Source organism: Amblyraja radiata, chromosome 26 (assembly GCF_010909765.2).
Source record: "Amblyraja radiata isolate CabotCenter1 chromosome 26, sAmbRad1.1.pri, whole genome shotgun sequence".
Classification (NCBI taxonomy): Eukaryota; Metazoa; Chordata; class Chondrichthyes; order Rajiformes; family Rajidae; genus Amblyraja; species Amblyraja radiata.
The window spans coordinates 37,363,666-37,385,839 of NC_045981.1; the positions used below are offsets into that span (position 1 = coordinate 37,363,666).

At 44.7% G+C, this 22,174-nt stretch overlaps 1 protein-coding gene across 1 annotated transcript in view; it reads left to right on the top strand.

Annotated features, from left to right (window-relative positions):
• The window catches only part of ube2o (ubiquitin conjugating enzyme E2 O), a 99,411-nt gene that overhangs the window by 46,071 nt on the left and 31,166 nt on the right, over positions 1–22,174 (top strand). The window contains exon 9 of the mRNA XM_033044744.1: positions 630–1,216. Coding sequence (XP_032900635.1) covers positions 630–1,216 — 587 coding nt within the window. The remainder of the gene's footprint in view (positions 1–629; positions 1,217–22,174) is intronic.

The window sequence follows — 22,174 nt, forward strand, 5'->3', positions numbered from 1 at the left end:
TTCTAAACTTGTATTCACATTTTAATTAGATCACAGCGAGAATAAAGCTGTCTGCCTACATGTTAAAATGAGTGGAGAAATATTGGAGAAGGGACGATTTCTGTTTTGGTCCTTTCTTTAGAAGGAAGTTTAAGGAATTGGAAAACTTCTAATTTATGAAAGTCATAGAGTAGATATACAGACGATATGTCCACTTGCATGTGAAAATGGAATTATGTCCACTAACATATGAATCCAGTGTAGAATTTTAGAGAAACTTCTGAGAATGTGGTTGATTATTTCAGGGAGGTTAATTGCAGTGATTTGTTTAGGGTGAGAAAGTAATCAAAGGTTTTGATTGTGTAGAATGAAAAGGGGAGAGGTTCATGTAGAACATAATTACCATAAGACTAGTTCATTATTCTGTCCTGAAATCTCACTTTAATTTTTAGATATCATAGTTCATGAAATGGAAACCTAGCATTTTGTAGAAATCTTCCTTAATACGCAAGTGGACTGAGAAAGGAAACTTAATTTGTATTAGTGATGAGGGAATATCAGGAAGTATTTTAGGAATACCTGACACTGCTCTGTTTTTACATTGCAGCTGTAATAATGAACCTGCTTCAGCATACTCTTGTATCTTTTAGGTTAAAAGGCTCTTTGACAAAGAGATGGTGAAGAAAGTTCTGAATAATGTGGACTTCCAGGAAGTGGATCGTGTAGACAAGTTCACCGTTGCTTTGGGAGACGGCTCCGTCATGGTTACCTCATCTATTTCGGGACTCAGTGGTTCCAAACCAAGATTGGGTTGGGAGGGACCCACCCAGATAGCCATTGGAGTGAAAACACAGTCATTTAATGGGGTTGTACAGAAGGAATCACTTCTAAGCAATGGTCCTGTCCCCACTAATGGTAACTTGCAAAACCAGTTGGAAGAAAGAGTGAGAAGTGGGAACTGGAAAGATATTGGGCAGCCGGCAGTGATTCTGGAAGATGATTCATTGGGATGGAATCAGGCTACAAAGCTGCAGTTTACAGAACAGGATGCAGATGACGAAGGTGCTGATGACACTGATGAAACCAGCTCAATTTCTTCTTCTGCAAGTTCAACTGCATCATCGCAAAGTGGTGGACAAGGTCGCAAAAAAAGTATCCCACTTTCTATAAAAAACCTGAAAAAGAAGCACAAGAAGAAAAAAAACAAACCTTCCAGAGAGTTCAAACCAGGTGACAGGTAAGATGTTGACCCTGAATGTATTGCAATCAAATACTGATGTTTGCATGATGGAAAGCCACCTTGTTTGATTTTATAGCAATACATAATATTTCTCTTGATTGTGCTGTTACCTTTAGAAAGGAATGCAGAAGGGATTTACCAAAATGCCTCTGCATGAGGGACTGTTGTGGACGTACTAGAAAAGTTGCTTTGTATTCCTCAGTCCAGAGGTGGCTATGATAAAATTATTTTAAATCAAAGATATAAACAGTTGAAGAGCTGGGGAATGCTGAAGAACCAGGAGACGTGATTGGCAAAGAAAGCAATAGAAAATATATTTTGTTACACAGTTATGAGGGTCTGGTGAGAGCTGTAAGACTGGAGGTATATTCATAGAATCGTAGAAATGTACTATATGTAAACTGGCCTCTGGCCAACTTGGCTGTGCTGAATCTGACTTGACCTGATTCTGTGCTGTATAACTCCAACCTACGAACCCAAGTTATATATTCATTGGGAACATGGATTGATTAGGGATAGTCAGCATGGTTTTGTGCGTGGGAGATTGTGTTTCAAAAATGTGGTTTTTTTTGAGTAAGTAACCAAGGGGTTGAGAGCAGGGCCACAAACTTGGTCTTTATAGACTTCAATGAGGTCCTTAAGGTTTTGAAAGACAAACTTGGAAGGTCAAATTATATGGGATCTAGGGAGTTTCTGCTGACAGCCATATGCTAATTTAGGACCTTAACAGGGTATAGAATTGGCTTAATGGTTGGAAGAAAAAGGTGGTGGTAGAATATTTTTTCTTTGAGATTGGAGGCTTGTGATGAGTAGTGTGCCTCAGGGATTGGCGATGGCACTATGTGTCAACTATATCAATTATTTGGTTGCGAATGTACAAGACATGATTAGTAAGTTAGCTAAAGATAATGCAAATATTTCTGCAGGGACGTATGCAATTTCCTCCCAAGCTTCCCTGTGTGAGGATGCACTTGGTCCGGCCCTGGCGATGTATCCACCCCTAAAACTGCAAATACCGTCTCTTTGATAATTCGTATATTATTTAATACATATCACAATTCTTATGCCACAATTAAATATTCATTTGAGTTCTTTAGGTTTAGGTTTATTATCACTTGTCAGGGCTCTCGCTTAACTTTTTTCCCTGTTGCCAGCCGGGCAACCTCGGCAGCTTTTAAGGTTGCCAAATGACAGTTTAGGTGGTCATTTAAGACGGCTTGCATGACGTGTACGATAATGTGCTTGGACGAAGTGCGTAGTTACCAGTCGGAATTATGGTCAATGAAGCATTCACATATTATTTCTGCTTCAAATAAAGTCGCAAACTAAACATATTCATCAATCAAGACACTGTGGCGGCTCCCATGGATCGGGCCAACCCAATTATCAAACCTCTCGGCATGGGAATGGTTCAGTCCAGAGGCGGCCCTTAACCAGAGGGATTAAAGTTTGGGTGCCATCTTTCTCTCGTGGACTTCCCTGGTACCTGAAAGGACATATTAAACGGTACCTCCCGAAATTCCTGGCTCCTCGCTTTCATTTCGGGACCTACGCTCCACAACATGATATATACCACAACGACATGCAGCAAAATTACAATACAGTATCTCATCTCTTTTTACACGTTGCAATGAATGCAATTTCTATTATCTCTTTCCACTTCCAAACAAAAATATAGTTATTCAGCGTGTGATCAACCTCGGTGAGACCAAGCGCAGGCTTGGCGATTGCTCCGCACAACACCTCCACTCAGTTTGCAATAACCAACCTGATCTCCCGGTGGCTCAGCACTTCAACTCGCCCTCCCATTCCGAATCCGACCTTTCTGTCCTGGGCCTCCTCCATGGCCAGAGTGAGGCCCACCACAAATTGGAGGAACAGCACCTCATATTTTGCTTGGTATCTTCATTGGCCGTGGTTGTGCGCATGTGTCGACCTGCACATGCGCACTGCAACTGGTCGGCGTCGGTCGCTTTCTCCCTCCCTTTGCATAGTGGGAGATCTGGCTGCCATTGCTATTCAATCGCCGCGACCGCTGAAAACCCACGCAGAATCACTCGCTCGAACTGGAGTAACTCCCTGGAGTAACTCTTGCTTCTTGGTTACCTGGTCCTCCAAAAATATTCGAAATAGAATTTAAACAGAATTATCTGGGACACATGACAATAAAACTCTCTTGACTCTTGACTTGGACTTAAACAAAAAAGGGTTCTTGGGGGAAAAAAAGAGCTACCTTAAATTTAATTGCTTCTGGTTGGGTATCTATAGTAGGGTGAAGACTATTCCATGCTTTAATTGTGTGCCGGAACTCCATGGAGCAGCCAGCATCTCTGGATAGAAGGAATTGGGTGATGTTTCGGGTAGAGACCCTTCTTTAGATTTCCTCTGGTTTTAGTGTTTTAGTTTAATTTAAAGATACAGCGTGGAAACAGGCCCTTCGGCCCACAGAGTCCACACCGATCACCCGTACACTAGTTCTATCCCACACATTAGCGACGGAAGTCAAGAGTGTTTTATTCTCTCATGTCCCAATGAAATCCTTACTTGCAGCAGCACAACAGAATATGTAAACATAGTACTCTGTAAACAATGTTATAAACGAGAAAACAAAACAGTGTATATTTATATATGAATATATAACTATACACACACACACACACACACACACACACACACACACACACACACACACACACACACACACACACACACACAATTTCCCTCCTGGACTTAATAAAGTTCTATCGTATAGTATCGTGTGTGGAGGAAAGAACTGCAGATGCTGGTTTATACTGAAGATAGACACAAGAAGCTGGAGTAACTCAACAGGTCAGACAGAATCTCTGGACAAAAGGAAAATATTACGTTTTGGGTTGGGTCTGAAAAAGGTTCCTGCACACCTTTGGAATGTGGAAGGAAACAAGAGCACCTGGAGAAAACCCATGCGATCAAAGGGAAAAGGAGCAAACTCCATACAGACAGCACCCATATTCAGGATCAATTCCGCATCTCTGGCAATTTTAGGCAGCAACTTTATGGCCAATGTACTGCCCCTTAGTCTTGAACTGATTTAAAACAGACAGTAGCTGTAAAGGGGGACATAGCATCACTTAGAGATTTAAGACTGAAAATGGATAGTTTCTTTTTTTTAGTAACCAAAGTTATCAACGTATAATTTTTTGTGTGTTGGAAAATAAAATATAGTGGCACAGCTGGTGGACTTGCTGCCTCACACGCCAGGGATCTGTGTTCGATCCTGTCCTCGGGCACGGTCTGTGTTGAATTTGCACATTCTCCCTGCAAGCATGTAGGTTTCCTCACACATCCCAAAGATGCATTGGCTCTGTAGCTTAACTTGTCTCTGTAAAATTGCCCCTAATGTGTAGGGAGTGGGTGAGGAAAGTGGGATAACTGAACGTGTGAATGGGGATACAAAAATGCTAGAGAAACTCAGTGGGTGAGGCAGCATCTATGGAGCGAAGGAAATAGGCGACGTTTTGGGTCGAGACCCTTCAAACTGATGTGAGGGTGCAGGGGGTGAGAAGAAGAAAGGAAGAGGCGGAGACTGGGCTGAGGGAGAGCTGGGAAGCGGAGCAGAAAGCAGGGACTACCTGAAATTGGAGGTCAATTTTCATACCGCTGGGGTGTAAACTGCCCAAGCAAAATATGAGGTGCTGCTCCTCCAATTTACGGTGGGCCTCACTCTGGCCATGGAGGAGGCCCAGGACAGAAAAGTCTGATTCGGAATGGGAGGAGGAGTTGAAGTGCTGAGCCACCGGGAGATCAGGTTGGTTATTGCGAACCGAGCTGAGGTATTGGGCGAAGTGATCACCAGGCCTATGCCTGATCTCACCGATGTAGAGCAGCTGACACCTGGAGCAGCGGATGCAATAGATGAGGTTGGAGGAGGTGCAGGTGAACCTCTGCCGCACCTGGAAAAACGGCTAGGGTCCTTGAATGGGGTCAAGGGGGGGGAGGTAAAGTGACAAGTGTAGCATTTCCTGCGGTTGCAAGGGAAAGTGCCAGGAGAGGGGGTGGTTTGGGTGGGAAGGGACAAAATGACCAGGGAGTTACGGAAGGAGCGGTCTCTGCGGAAAGCCAACAGCGGAGGAGATGGGAAGATGTGGCCAGTGGTGGGATCCCGTTGGTAGACAAAGCTGGAGAAAACCAGTGGGTGAGGCAGCATCTCTGGAGCGAAGGAATAGGCGACGTTTCGGGTCGAGACCCTTCTTCAGACTGATGTTGGGGGGGGGGGGGAAAGAAAAAAAGAGGCGGAGACAGTAGACTTGGAATGGGAGGGGAAGGAGGGAGAAAGCAAGGACTACCTGAAATTGGAGAAGCCAATGTGCATACTGCTGGGGTGTATACTACCAAGCAAAATATGAGGTGCTGTTCCTCCAATTTGTGGTGGGCCTCACTCTGGCCATGGAGGAGGCCCAGGACAGAAAGGTCGGAATGGGAGGGGGAGTTGAGGTGCTGAGCCACAGGAGATCAGGTTGGTTATTGCGAACTGAGTGTAGGTGTTGTGCGAAGCGATTGCCAAGCCTGCACTTGGTCTCACTGAAGTTGATCATACGCTGAATAATCCAACCAGAATTTTGTTTGGATGTGGAAAGAAATAATAGAAATTGCATTAATTGCAATGTGTAAAAGGAGATGAGATACTGTATTGTAATTTTGCTGCATGTCATTGTGGTATATATCACGTCTTGATTGGTGAATATGTTTAGTTTGTGACTTTATTTGAAGCAGAAATAATACGTGAATGCTTCATTGACCATAATTCTGACTGGTAACTACGAACTTCGTCCAAGCACATTATCGCACGTGTCATACAAGCCGTCTTAAATGACCACCTAAACTGTCATTTGACAACTTAAAAAGCTGCCTAGGTTAACCGGCTGGCAACAGGGAAAAAAAGTTAAGCGAGAGCCCTGATATACTCAATAAATGAACAGATACATTGGAATAGGCTGTTATTTTTCAGAGTTTGGAGTTTGGTGGTGGTGGGTCCACCAGTTTAAATTCCATTTCGAATATTTTTGGAGGAACAGGAAACCAAGAAGCAAGAGTTACTCCAGGGAGTTACTCCAGCTCCAGGGAGTGATTCTGCATTTTTCAGCGGTCGCAGTGAGGCAGCGACCAGACAACAATGGCGGCCAGAACTCCCACAATGCAAAGGGAGGGAGAAAGTGGCCGACGCCGACCAGTTGCCGTGGCAGTGTGCATGTGCAGGGCCGCACATGCGCACAACCACGGCCGATGATGTGCTGGCCTTGGTAGTGCGCATGTATAAGGCGGCCGTGGAGAGAGAGAGAGAGAGAGAGAGGAAGAAAAAGAAGGCCCACTCAGAATTAAATGCTAGGCGTCCCGGCTGCTTGCCAAGCCGTCAAAATGGCATGGCTTTTAGGTTGCTCGGCGGGACTGTAAGTTGCCATTGGCACCCGGGCAACTGCTAATTTCGAGCCCTGCTTTTATTGTGGTACATTAAAAAGCTTTATTAGGCATGTTATCTAATCAAATACTATACACAAGTGTAATTAGATTAGATTAGATTAGATTCGTTTATTATTCGTAATAAAACTAAACTTAAATACAATAGGTAGAGAAGAGGGGAAGATAGAGTCTACAATGTAGCATGGCTCTCACTTAACTTTTTTTCTCTGTTTCCAGCTGGGCAACCTAGGCAGCTTTTTGGGTTGCCAAATGACAGTTTAGGTGGTAATTTAAGACGGCTTGCATGACATGTGTGATAATGTGCTCGGACGACGTGCGTAGTTACCAGTCGGAATTATGCTCAATAGACATTCACATATTTCTGCTTCAAAGTTACAAATTAAACATTCACCAATCAAACCATGATATATACCACAATGACATGCAGCAAAATTATAATACAGTATCTCAAATCTTTTTACACATTGCAATGAATGCAATTTCTATTATTTCTTTCCACTTCCAAACAAAAATGTGGTCGGATTATTCAGCGTAATGATCAACCTCGGTGAAACCAAGTGCAGGCTTGGCGATCGCTTTGCACAGCACCTCCACTCAGTTCGCAATGACCAACCTGATCTCCCGGTGGCTCAGCACTTCAACTCCCCCTCCCATTCCGAATCTGACTTTTCTGTCCTGGGCCTCCTCCATGGCCAGAGTGAGGCCCACCGCAAATTGGAGGAACAGCACCTCATATTTCGCTTGGGCAGTTTACACCCCAGCGGTATGAACATTGATCTCCAATTTCAGTTAGTCCTTGCTTTCTCCTCCCCTTCCCAGCTCTTCCTCAGCCCACTGTCTCCGCCTCTTCCTTTCTTCTTCCCGCCCCACCCCACCCTCACATCAGTTGTAAAAGTTCACTTAAAAAAAGTACAAATTCTTAAGACCATACAAAGCTTTAATTTACCGTCTGACGGGTGTGGACCTAGAGACCCAGAGGCAACAGTTTTACGTCTGAATCTCCAGCAGCACACACAAAGAAATACCAGAAAACTGGGGTTAATATTCGTTCAGCCACCTCCAAATATGGAGTTGTTTTTCACTCTTTGCCAAAGGCCAGTCATCCCAATGGCATCTGGCCCCTTCTTATCTGATTAACCTCTTCAACTTACATTAAAAAACTTGTAAGAGAGCTGTGAACTATTAAACTTGGGTAAGAAACAAAACCTTATGATTTTTTTTCAAATCCCATCATGCATTACAATTGGCTTTTTACAACAGGAAAGCTTAAATATTATAACAATCAATTAATAACTAACTCTTTCGTTCCTTTTTTTAAATCAGAATCTGATAACAATTATAGTCCAATTATATACTACTAAACATAGTAGAGGCTTCAGACATTTCAGTACATAGATTAATATGATGATCAGCAGTACAATAGATCCATAATGTATTATCACTCCCCATATTTTTCCAAAATGATAAATGACCACCATTCTCCACCTTTATTAAAGTTATGCATTTCCTCCCCTACCTCTGTAATCTTCTTTATTTCTGCAGTAATATGTGCTGCTAAATCTGTAATGTTAGAATATTCATCAGGGATGTAAGTGCAGCATTCGTGTCTGTAAGCTCTTTCATGCCTTGTGATTCATTTTGGCCAAAAATGTCACACAAAACAATTACATTCTCACGACACAAAATTTGCACATCAAAATAAATTCCACAATAAAATAAATTCCACAATAGACCTGCACATAACTCAGTATTTAGAACCACAAAAGTTAGCAATGCAAGAAAAGTATTTTACTTCAATACTCCAATCTGAAGAATCTGAGTGTGCCCCTCGGAATCCTCAGTAGAATCCTTATCAGTGAAAACATGCTGTAAAAACAGTCAAACTGCTGCTTCGAGGTGATCGATGTTAAAAAACCCCAAACAATTGCCATTTCTTAAAAGGACATACACAACTATTGTTTCAAACACAAAGCTCCTTAACCATTTATAACAAATAACACATTTGCACATTTGTCTCTTAAGTCACGATCCAAAAACACACATTCCACATAACTTCAAAGTGTAACACAGGTATCAGACTTCAAACCTGATTCGTTTTTATCGTAGCAACAAGAATTTAGAAAAAAGTCTATTTGCAGCAAGGGACCACATGCATTTCAGTTTCTTAAAGGGACACATACACATACACAAAATAATGTACAAAAGCAATTTACAAAAGCAGTTCATACTATTTTTACTTCAAAGACGTTTCTGTAATCTACTTTCCCTATTTCTGACAAAACCTTTTTTGCTCACCAGAAACGTGGTTACAAAAAAAATGTACAAAAAAGATTTTACAAGCCACTGTGTTTTATTAGCTCAGGCATTGCTCTGGGAGGACTGAGGTCTCAATTGTGGTTATAAAGTCTTTAAATTGTGAAAGCCTTCTTGTTGAAACGAGAAAATTACGTTGGAAATAAAACTCATTACAGCATTTTTTTCTGCTACCATAAATCTTCACAATGATAGGCAGCAGGGTGGGATGGTCCAATTCCCTGTCAGTCAGAATCCTGGACGCTGTGATTGGACATGATCCAGATCGTGATTAGTCAGATTTCCCATCACTCAGAGTCTGGCCACACCCACTGAGGTGGCGACCAATCAGACTCCCCTTTTTCAAAGTCTGGCTACACCCACTAAGGTCTTCAAATTCCACAGACAAAGACCCACATTCTTATTCTGGGCTCAGCAAAGCAAGGTTGCCTGCCGTTCTGCTGCTGTGCCAAAAGTTATTCAAATCTTGAAGGCAGGTTTGTTTTAGCTCTCAATGTTGAATTTAATACTGCTTCTCTTCTTTTGCTTCAGTCCTTGCTCCCTTCCTCTTCTTCATCTGCCTTTAGTCAGGAAATGCTTAATTCTGTCCGAATTTCCCGCCAATTTCCCTTATTTTGCTTTGTCAGGAAAAGGGATCCCTCCACCTTTTCTCATTACCTAACCGTTTGATCACCTCGGAACTTAATATTCTAAATTTCTTATTGTACTTGGAATTCAAATAACACATATGTTGGACGGGGGTTCCTCCTTCACCGTTATCCAGAGTATTCCCGATAGATAGAGAGAGAGAGAGAGAGAGAGAGAGAGAAAGCAGATTTCTCAATTCTTTAAAAAAAAAACACCGCCCCAAGTGTCTCAGCCAGGCTGACTCGAGACCCCAGTTTCTCAACTTTGCAGACATCTTAATCATTGAGAGAGAGAGAGAGAGAGAGAGAGAGAGACCTTGATATCTCAACCCGACAGATCCCCGAGTGTCTCAACCAAGCAACACCGCCCCTGTTTCTCAACCCGACAAACCACGGGTGTCTCAACAAGGCCGACGAGCCCTTTGTAGAGGGAGAGAGAGAGAGATAGAGAGAGAGAAAGCACAATTCCTTCTTAAAAATACATACACAAAATACATACGTAAAAATACATACACAATTCACAATTGGTCTTACCTTTTGTAGATGGTTTATGCATGCAACCAATAATATAGCTACCTCAATACCACTAACCACGCCTTAGTTACCAATTATAATAACGCCTTCTTCTCCTTCTGCGCAGTACAGTAGCAGACTGGAGACAGTGACTGCTGATGTGTGTTTAACCCTGTGTTCTCATTAAAGACTAGTGTAAAGTACATAGAAACATAGAAATTAGGTGCAGGAGTAGGCCATTCGGCCCTTCGAGCCTGCACCGCCATTCAATATGATCATGGCTGATCATCCTACTCAGTATCCCGTACCTGCCTTCTCTCCATACCCTCTGATCCCCTTAGCCACAAGGGCCACATCTAACTCCCTCTTAAATATAGCCAATGAACTGGCCTCGACTACCCTCTGTGGCAGGGAGTTCCAGAGATTCACCACTCTCTGTGTGAAAAAAGTTCTTCTCATCTCGGTTTTAAAGGATTTCCCCCTTATCCTTAAGCTGTGACCCCTTGTCCTGGACTTCCCCAACATCGGGAGCAATCTTCCTGCAAGTACAAGTACAAGTGTGTTTGATCTCACATTTACATGGTGTCAGTCGGAAAAGACTCGCATCTCCTGTTTCCCGGGTTTTATTTCTTTTTCTGAGTTTTATTTCTTCCTCTGAGTTTTGCTTTCACTGACCATGGCATCCTCGTGCCGAAAGCCCGCGCCCCTCATCTTCGATTCTGACATCGCAGAGCGCTGGGCTACCTTCGAGTTGGACTTCAGCCACTACATCAACATCGCACATCGGAACGAGCCCGATGCGGTCAAAGCCTCTCTGCTTCTCAACCTTGCCGGCCCCGATGCTATGAGGAGAGCAAGAACCTTCACCTACGACCCGCCGGTCTTGGGTCCCGATGATCAGGTACAGATACCTCTAGAGACTGCTGACGACCCGGTATGCCTGCTGCGCAAGTTCAGGGAGATTTGCGACCTGCCCTCGAACCATATTTCAGAGAGGGCGCGTTTTTTCACCAGAAAGCAGCTGCCGGAGGAACCTGTTGAATGTTTCATTGCTGACCTGCGATACCTAGCCGAAAGGTGCCGTTTCGGTGCAATGACAGACCAGCTTACCAGGGACATTTTAGTTACGAGGTTGCTCGACCAGAGGTTAAGATCGGAGCTCCTCAGGAAACCAGATCTGACTCTGAGCGAAGCCATGCACGCCTGCAGAATGGCTGAGGTCGTTGACCCGCAGGTCGGTCAGCGGGGGTCGGACACGAAATCGATCAATCTGACCGGGTTTAACAGACCGCGTCCTCGGATGGATAACACAAAATTTGTGCCACGGGCCAGCTACGGTCCCGGCGGGGTGCCCCCCAGTAAGTGCTCCAATTGTAACTACATGCATCAAAAGCAGTCGCCGTGCCCAGCTTACGGCAAATCCTGCATCTTCTGTAAGAAGTTAAATCATTTCTCTGCAGCTTGCCGCTCCCGTGGGAAAGTTCCACAGGCTTCTAGACCCAACTTAAACATGCTGAAGCAAATTGATAACCAGTATGGTTCCCAGTCCTCGCTAGACACGGCCCACGATTCTGATCCAATTAATTCTCACTCCTCCACGCACTTGGCCGACTACCCGATCCGACTGTCCTGGTTACTGTCAACAATTGCAGTTTCCATGCTAAGCTCGACACGGGTGCCAAGATCAACGTAATGTCAACAAGCCTGTTCAAGAAGATTAGAAACAATGAGCTCCTAATTGCACACCGGTCCACTCTGCATACTTACGGGGGCGAGGTGCTGAGACCGATGGGAAAGGCCTCCTTCAATTGCGTGCTGAAGAAAACATCGCGGGCCCTTACGTTTTATGTCTTGAACTCTGACTGTGTGACTCTGTTGGGCAACCAGGCATGCCAGGACCTGGGACTGGTGTCGTTCGACCGAACGGTCCACAAAGTGCTGATTTCGCTGGATCCGATATCGGAATACCCTGACCTGTTTAACGATGAGCTGGGCAAGCTGACCATCACCTACACAATTGCCATTGACCCAAAGGTGGCGGCCGTGGTCCGCGCACCGCATAGAGTGTCCCACGCCATGAAAGAGAAAGTTGAGTCGATATTGAACGACATGGTCGCCATGGGAGTGCTGGAGGCGGTCAGCGAGCCCACCGAGTGGGTCTCCACCATGGTTGCCACCCTGAAAAAGGACAGAAACGAAATACGGGTGTGCATCAACCCGAAGGATTTAAACCTCGCAATCAGGCGCCCCCACTACCCCATGAGGACCGTGGAGGACGTTGCAGCCCAAGTCGGACAGGCCACTGTCTTCTCAGTCCTCGACGCGAAGAGTTCCTTTTGGCAAATACCACTGGACAAGGGCTCCTCCGACCTGACGACGTTCTCGACACCGTTTGGCAGATTTAAGTTTCTGCGGATGCCATTCGGCATCAATTCTGCGAGCGAGGTGTTCCAGAGGGCGATGGAACAGTTGTTCTCCGGCCTGCCGTGCGCCATCATCGTGGATGACATCCTGGTTTATGGAAAGGACGTTGCTGAGCACGACATGAACCTCCGCCGCGTCCTGGATCGGGCTCGGCAAATCAACCTGAAGCTGAACTCTAAAAAGTGCAGGTTCCGGGTCTCGGAAGTCACGTACGTCGGGCATGTCTTCATTTCGGAAGGACTAAAGCCCGACTCATTGAAGGCTGCCGCAATCACCGAGATGCCGGCCCCCACCGACGTGCTCGGTCTGCAACGGTTCCTGGGTATGGTGAACTACCTAGGGAATTTATACCCAATCTCAGCGAGCTGAGCTCGTCCCTGCGGCAACTGACCAGAAAGGACACTTGGTCCTGGTTCCCGCAACACCAGCAGGCGTTCGACTGTCTGAAGTCCAAGTTGATCAGCACCCCGACACTAAGGTTTTTCGACCTACGGCGCCCGATCACTGTCACCTGCGACGCCTCCAGGTTCGGGCTCGGTGCGGCCTGCCTACAGTCCTCTGATGATGGATCGCTGTATCCTGTCTCGTACGCCTCCCGCACCATGACCGACACCGAACAACGGTATGCTCAGATCGAGAAAGAGCTGTTCGCGGTTGTGTTCGCCTGCTCTAAATTTAAGGACTTCCTTTTTGGCAGCCATTTTACGGTCGAGACTGACCACCAGCCGCTGGTGACCATTTTAAACAAGCCGATCCATGTCGCTCCTGCCAGGCTGCAGCGGATGATGTTGCAGCTACAGCGCTTTGACTTTAAACTGGTCTACAAGAAGGGCACGGAGATGCACGTTGCCGACACTCTCTCTCGCGCCCCACGGGCTTCCTGCGACCGCCACCCCTACGAACAAGAGGATCTACTTGTGCTCGGCGTTAACTTTGTCCCCACTAAGCAGCTCCAGTGCCTGGCCGAGCACACCACTGCGGATCCCGCTCTGCAACGACTTTCTTCCGTGATCAAACGTGGCTGGCCAAGCAAGCGCGCCAGTGCACCGGCTGAAGCTCAACCCTTCTTTCTGGTCCGCGACGAGCTGGTGATCCATCATAGTTAAGGGCCACAAGGTCATGGTCCCCTCCTCCCTGTATGACCAGTACTTCAACGTGGCCCACAGCGGGCACCCTGGGGCTGATGCGACGATGGAGCAATCGCGCCTGACAAACTCCGATTTTTACCTAGACCACCTGAACCTCAGAAATATCTCCAGAGACCCGACCATGGGTTCACCTGCCCAGCGCCTGATGTCCAGGACAACCAGGCCACCGATCCCGATTGCTCAACACAAGCTGCTGCCTCAAGTGTTGGAGCCTTTCTCCGTCCAGAGGCGCATACAGGAAAGACATGACGTCCAACGGCGATCCCACGACAGGTCGTGCAAACCACTTAAGCCTTTGCTGCCAGGACAGGTCGTTCGGCTGTAGACTGCCAGCGACTATTCCTGTCTCGCAACAGTGGTTGGCGTGGCCGAGTCTCCCCGCTCCTACCTGGTTGACTTTGAAGGAACTGTTTATCGCAGGAGCCGTCAGCATCTGCTTGCCGTGAACGAGCCGAGGCCGCCGCCCGAGGGTCCATACGCTCCGCCGCTGCTATTCCAGCCACCGACAACCGTCCCGGTTGCTGACCCCTGCATGCCCCTCACGTGCTGCGATCTCCGCGTGGGTCGCCCTGTGCCGACCGCGTTTCAACCCCTCCTGCATGTCGGTCCCCCCTACCGTTCTCGGTCTCCCCTGCGGCCTCACCGTCTCCAGCTTCCGCTGATTCCTCTGTTCCTTCCGGTGAAGGGGGGGGGGAAGGCATGGTCCGTACGCGCTCGGGTCGGGTTGTTAAGCCGCCTGTTCGTTACGGCGATTTTGTTTAATTTTGTTTAACTGTTGCCATGGTTCCGTGCCATGCTTGGTTTTCTAAGGGGAAGGATGTTGATGGTTTATGCATGCAACCAATAATATAGCTACCTCAATACTACTAACCACGCCTTAGTTACCAATTATAATAACGCCTTCTCCTTCTGCGCAGTACAGTAGCAGACTGGAGACAGTGACTGCTGATGTGTGTTTAACCCTGTGTTCTCATTAAAGACTAGTGTAAAGTACAAGTGTGTTTGATCACACATTTACACCTTTGTCTATCTCTAAGAACCTCAGCTGGGAACAGACCAACTTCTGACAAAGAAACGGGTGTTTCCAAGAGTGTCTAGGAGTCGGTTACAATGGACCGATAGAGCTCATATTTCTCCGTTTCCAGTCCTGGTAGCCTCTGCTCAGTCATCCGGTGTTGGTCCCAGTGAGGACCTGCGCGACTACGCCAATGTAAAAGTTCACTTAAAAAGATAGACAAAAGTACAAATTCTTAAGACCATACAAAGCTGTAATTTAACGTCTGACGCGTGTGGACCTAGAGACCCAGAGGCAACAGTTTTACGTCTGAATCTCCAGCAGCGCACACAAAGAAACACCAGAAAACCGGGTTAATATACGTTCAGCCACCTCCAAATATGGAGTTGTTTTTCACTCTTTGACAAAAGCCAGTCATCCCCATGGCATCCTCTGGCCCCTTCTTATCTGATTAACCTCTTCAACTTGCATAAAAAAACCTTGTAAGAGAGCTGTGAACTATTCAACGCGTAAGAAAAAAACCTTGTCATGATTTTTTTCAAATCCCATCATGCATTACAATTGGCATTTTACAACTGGAAAGCTTTTTACAACAGGAATGACAACAATCAATTAATAACTAACTCTTTCACAGTCTGAAGAAGGGTCTCGAACCGAAACGTCGCCTATTTCCTTCGCTCCATAGATGCTGTCTCACCCGCTGAGTTTCTCCAGCATTTTGGTCTACCCATTTACACAAGTTCAGTTATCCCACTTTCCTCACCCACTCCCTGCACATTAGGGGCAATTTTACAGAGACAAGTTAACCTACAAAACCAATGCGTCTTTGGTTTGTGGAAGGAAACCCACACGCTTGCAGGGAGAACGTGCAAATTCAACACAGACAGTGCCCGAGGACAGGATCAAACACAGATCTCAGGCGTGTGAGGCAGCAAGTCTACCAGCTGTGCCACTATACTTTGTTTTCCAACGCACAAAGTTATACGTTGATAACTTTGGTTACTTAAAAAAAAGAAACTATCCATTTTCAGTCTTAAATCTCTAAGTGACGCTATGTCCCCCTTTACAGTTACTGTATGTTTTAATTCAGTTCAAGATTATGGGGCAGTACATTAGACATAAAGTTGCTGGCGAAAAGTGCCAGAGACCCGGAATTGATCCTGAATATGGGTGCTGTCTGTATGGAGTTTGCTCCTTTTCCCTTTGATCGCAGACGATACTATACGATAGAACTTTATTAATCCCAGGGTATAATATATATATATATATATATACTAGATATAGATATATATGTGTGTATATATATATATACTAGATATAGATATAGATATACTAGATATAGATATATATGTGTGTATATATATATATACTAGATATAGATATAGATATACTAGATAGAGCTATAGATATACTAGATAGAGATATAGATATATATATATACTAGATCTAGATATAGATATAGATATATATATACACACACTGGGATTAATAAAGTTCTATCGTATAGTATCGTCTGCGATCAAAGGGAAAAGGAGCAGATCTAGATCTAGGTATAGATATAGATAACACATAACACAGAGACACACACAGACACAGACAGAGAGGGTCGTATATAAATATAAACTGTTGTTTTCTCGTATATAATATTGTTTTCAGAGTACTATGTTTATATATTCAGTTGTGCTGCTGCAAATAAGGATTTCATTGTTCTAGCTGGGATATGGGAGAATAAAACACTCTTGACTCTTGGCTTACGTCGCTAATGTGTGGGATCGAACTAGTGTACGGGTGATCGGTGGTCGGCGTGGACTCCGTGGGCCGAAGGACCTGTTTCCACGCTGTATCTTTAAATTAAACTAAAAACACTAAAACCAGAGGAAATCTAAAGAAGGGTCTCTACCCCAAATGTCACCCAATTTCTTATATCCAGAGATGCTGGCTGCTCCATGAAGTTCCCCCGCACAATTAAAGCATGGAATAGTCTTCACCCTATCATAGTTACCCAACCAGACGCAACTAAATTTAAGGTAGCTCTTTTTTCCCTTTTTGCTTAAGTCCCAGTCAAGAGTTTTATTGTCATGTCCCAGATAGGACAATGAAATTCTTGCTTGCTGCAAACAACAGAATATGTAAACATAATACAGAACATGAGTTAAAAGTTCAGTGTTTCTATATACCATAGACCATATATATATATTTACAATAAATAAACAGATAAAGTGCAATAGGCTGTTATTTTTCAGAGTTTGCAGTTTGATGGTGGAGGGTCCGCTCCAGCTTAAATTCCATTTGGAATATTTTTGGAGGACCGGGAAACAAAGAAGCAAGAGTTACTCCAGCTCCAGGGAGTGATTCTGCATTGGTTTTTAGCGGTCGCGGCGAGGCGGTAACCGGACAACAATGGCGGCCAGATCTCCCACAATGCAAAGGAAGGGAGAAAGTGCCCGGCAAAGATCCTATAGCGGAGCAAGATAGTCCACTTAACGAAAAAGCCGTAGTAGGGTCATGGGTAATCTTTAGCACCATTTCAGTAACCGGTTTCTGCCTCAGCTCTAGTATCTTTGCTTTGGTCATGGTGTCTTCATACACAAATCATCTTTTTGTTTCTCAGCTGCAAGTGATCATTTTTGATATTCCTGCCTAATCTCCCTTAACTTTGAACATACAAAATACAAGCCGGGCAAAATGGCACGGTTTTTAGGTTGCCTGGCGAGACTTTGTCGCCATTGGCACCCGGGCAATCATTAATTTCGAGCCCTGTATAGTTAGCATTGCAGTAGCAATGTTACAAAATTTTGAGATTTAAAAAATCAAGTCTGTAATTTATCCCATCAGATAAAGCATAAAAAGAAGTTTTATTTGTCACATCGAACATAAAGTGCAAGTGAAATGAAATTTGTCAGCAGCGGTACAATGATAAAGAACACACAATACACAATAAAAATTGAACACAAACATCCACCACAGCATTCATCACTGGTGGAAGGCACAACATTTGGCCAGTCCTCCTCCATTTCCCCCCCCCGTGGTCGGGTCCAGAGTCAGTCCAGGATCGGCTCTTCCCCACCGGAGACCGCGGCTTTAGGTTGGTGTAGGCCGGCGGTCGAAGATTTAAAGTCCCCGCCGCAGCCAGAAGCACCGCAGACTGCAGGACCGGTGGTGGAAGCTCCCCTCTAGGGGTGATGGTAAGTCCACGCCGGGTCCGCGTTAGAAGTTGGCCGCGGGCCGGCGGTGGAAGCTCCTTCTTCTCCCGGGTCCCCCATGAGGGATCCCGGGCTGCGGACGCCGCGCCAGCTGAAACTCTGCAGACCGCGGCTTCAGGCTGCCGCGGGCCACCAAAACAGAGCGCTCCCCTCCGGCGAGCCCCAGCGGGGGAGGCGACCTGGAAAAAGTTGCCTCCATGGAGGAGGCGACCAAAACGGTTTCTTCCTCACTCCCCCACACCACCCCCCACACAAGATACACAAAGAAACACAAAAAGCAAAAAAAGTTGGGGAAAAACGGACACGCTGCTGACAGGGCGCTGGCTTGCAGCGCCCCCACCGACCACTATTATATCTTCAGTATTAAATTCACTTTCATATCTTCAGTATTAAAAAGGTTATGGCCATTTTCATACTTGGAAATTAGCATATTGTTCCCTATTGCTTTTCCATTGACTTAACACGAAAGCTGTGATCAAGGACAGTCAAATGGCCATAACTTTATTAAAAATTAAGAGAACTGAAAGAAATTTTCAGTTATTATAGATTGAAGCATTCTGAAACAAATATTAAACAACCTTACTTGGGTGACCTGAAATTAAAGCATATAATTAGTTAGTTACCCAATTGTAGCTATTTCCAAAATTCAATTACTAGATCTAAACATCTATCCATTTCTTAAGAAAAGATGTACATTTTTAAATAGCCTAAATGTCCAAATAACATTCACACAAGAATTCACAATATAACATGATTTTAAAATCTCATTGTCATAAATTTATAGGCCAAATGGAAGGAATTTAAAGTTTAATTGCTGTAAATTAATGGCCATTTAAATCATCTTGCGAGTGGGATTTGGTGGAACGAGCTGGTTTGGAACGTTGCGGTTGCAGTGAATTTGAAGCCCATGTCGGCATGAAAAATACTGCCGGTTCGGATGGGCTCTAAGTCACCTTCTCGCAACTTAAAATTTTGATTAAAGGCATCTTAAGAAGTACTTTTTCATGTAAAAATAAACAGCCTACCTTGCCTTGTCCCCTACGTGAGATCCGTCCCGTTGTCGGCGTTCACGGCTTTAGAAGATGATTTTTTATTTACTCTAACAATTAAATTATCCAGCGCCAATTTTAATAAACTTAATAAAACGGCAGTCGAAGCGATTTTTCTATAACAACTAAACATCCTAACAGAGATAGATTTGAATAGGCTGCAGAAAAATCGCATTTTAAACCCGCCCCCCTCTCAAAGGCGCCAGAGTCGCGCCACAGGGGCAGCGGCAGAACTGCAGCGCCGCTGAAGGTAAGTTTTGTAACATACCTAATTGCAGTGCATCAGTCCCAGAGACAAAGCCCAATGTCTGCAATGGGGTAGAGGTGAATAGTCAGTACCCTATCTCTTGTGGCTCTACATTAAAAATGGTTATGTGGATCTTTAAGGAGACTTTTTTCCCCTACTCCCTCTCTTTTTGTTTATTTTGCCTGCCATGCCCTCCTTACCTGCGCTGATTGCCTTATTCCTACGCAGAGGGATTTGCTTCATCCCAACATTCTCTCAGTTTTTCCGCACCAGAGCCTCAACATCTCGTCCCTTTCCTGGCCCTGTAACCTACCAGTTTTGCCGTTCACGCTAACAGGAACATGCTCTGTAGTCTTGCTATCTTTCTTTTGAAAGGTTCCCACTTGCACACATCACCTTACCTGTAAACAGATTGTCCTAATTAATCACAGCATGTTTCTGCTTAATGTCTCAAATCAGCTTTGTCCCAATTTAGGATCTTAACTTGTGGACCAGTCTTATCATGCTCCATAACTGCCTTGAAACAAATAGAATGATGGTCAATGTCCCAATGTGCTGCGCCCATTGATGCTTCGGTCATTTGCCCCACCTCATTCTCTCCAAGGAGGACCAATATGGTATGGTGCCCCTCCTGTCAGACCCTCTTTCTTTTGATCAAGGAAACTTTCTGGGACACTTAACAAATTTCATCCTGACAAAACCCTATGGGAGTCCAGTCAATATTGTGGAATTTCAAATCTCTCACTAATCAATCAATATCAATCAATCAATCAATGTTTATTCTATGTCATTTGAACCTCAGTGAGGCTCAAACAAAACTCAGTTTCTACAGCCATACAAACAAAACAATTCCTACAAGACACACAAACAATTCAATTCACACAAACATCCATCACAGTGAATCTCCTCCTCACTGTGATGGAAGGCAAAGTCTTTTCTCTCCCCTGCACCATTTTTCTCCCGATGTTGAAGCCCCACGCGGGCGATGGTAAGTACCATGACCATTTAAGGCTGCGCCGGGCGATGTATGGCCCCGCTCCAGGTCTAAATGTCACAAAGTTGGAGCCCCCGGCGGGCGTAGGAGTGTCCCGCGGCAATTAAAGCCGCGCTGGGCGATGTACGGCCCCTCCCTGGATCGTTCCAACCCCGCGACACGGGCTGGAGAAGTTGCGTTGCGGGAGCTCCGAAAAGCTGAGACTAGTCTCTGAACCTTCCAACACAGAGCTGATGCTCTGGGGCGGGTCCAGAGAGGAGTAACTTTGATAGAACTCATGTCATTTATATAGGTATTAGACATTTCAGATACAGAGGGTATGACAAGCTAGTAACCAATCATCTGAGTCCTTCTGGTGATTTACAACATCAATCACATGATCCCTCTTCCCTGGCCTCTTTACAACCTTCGTTTGCCTGTGGTATAACTTTGCTTATTTTATTTCAACACAGCAAAACCCCAGTAGGCTCAATTATCAAAGACTACTCCTCAAAATATAAGATACATATGTAATACAATGATCACACAAGTCATACACACTTCTCTTACCAAGAAGAAAGATATTTCTATAAATCTAAAGGTCTAATGTTTACATTCTTACTAAGACAATACATTTCATAAATAGTTCCACTACAATTTTACAGTTTGAAATACTATTACCTATGTCTTTAAAATATTAAATATATAGGTTTGCTGAATTACAGTTTCTAAGTTCAAAACACGCATAAATCTCCCAACCTAAGCATACATGGGTCGTAAATCTGTCAACTTAATTAATAAGTGTTTGGTGCCAGGAAACAACTCAATTCTAATTTGTAGCCCTTTTCCTGCTATCTGGACGCTGGATTTCCAATCTCATGTACAAGGCAGAACACAAGGGAGATTTAGAACTCAAACCATTACATCAGAATTACATCTGCTTCTTCGACTTCCTATAAACATATCCATCAATCTAATTCTCTTCCTCGCCAATCATCCATCCCTTATCACAACCTCATTATAATTTAACACAGCCAAGGCTAACTACAGGGTCTATTATCTCTCAGCCTTGAATTCTGTCTCAAACTCAGCATAACCCTCAAAACTTAAGAATGTGCCATAGAGAAAGAACAGTGACCTCTGGCCTAAGAAGAGGCCCCTATTCAGCTATCCATTCTTCAACACAAAGCCATATCGAATACAATTTCCTCCAGTGTTATAATTGCCCCAAAGCAATAAACTAAGCTATGCAGGTTTAGGTTCAGTTCGCCATGTTTTGATTCATCTTTCCCTGTGTGTATGTTTCATTGTACTTTATTTCGTTAGGAAAACCTTAAGCTTTTCTTTTGCAAATTACCTAGCTTATATAAAAGTCACTATCCGAGCGGTTCTATTATATAATACTTCCTCAACACCTCCCTCTCTTACCTGTACCTCTTGCATCTATACTCTTGGACAATGAGTTGCCGGCCCTGCCTTTCTTGCAGACACGTCTCTGTTATGACTATAATATCCCAGTCCCGCGTCTATCCATGCTGAGATTGTCTGCCATAACATTGAAATAAATGCAGTTTAAACCACCAGTGGATCCTCTCTGCCACGTGCTTGTCTGCCATGACTGCTAATTTTACTCTTTGACTACAGTATTTGGTCTGAACCTCTTCTCTGCATCCTGTCTGCTTTGAGGCCCTATCCCCTGCCAACCAATGTTAAACCATTCTCTGTAGACCTCTCAAATTATACTCCCAGTTTATTGGTGCAGGTACACCCTGTTTCTCTTGTATGGGTCGCCCCGGCCCCAATGATCCAAGAACCTGAATCCTTACCCCCTGCAGCAGCTTCCCATCCATGTCTTTAACTGGCTTTCTGTCTATTCCTGACCTTGCTAGCAGGTGGTACCTGAAGCAATCCAGAGATACTACTAGTGAGGTTCTGCTTATTAACCTTTTTCCTAACTTCATGTGTTTACTCTACAGGATCTATTTGT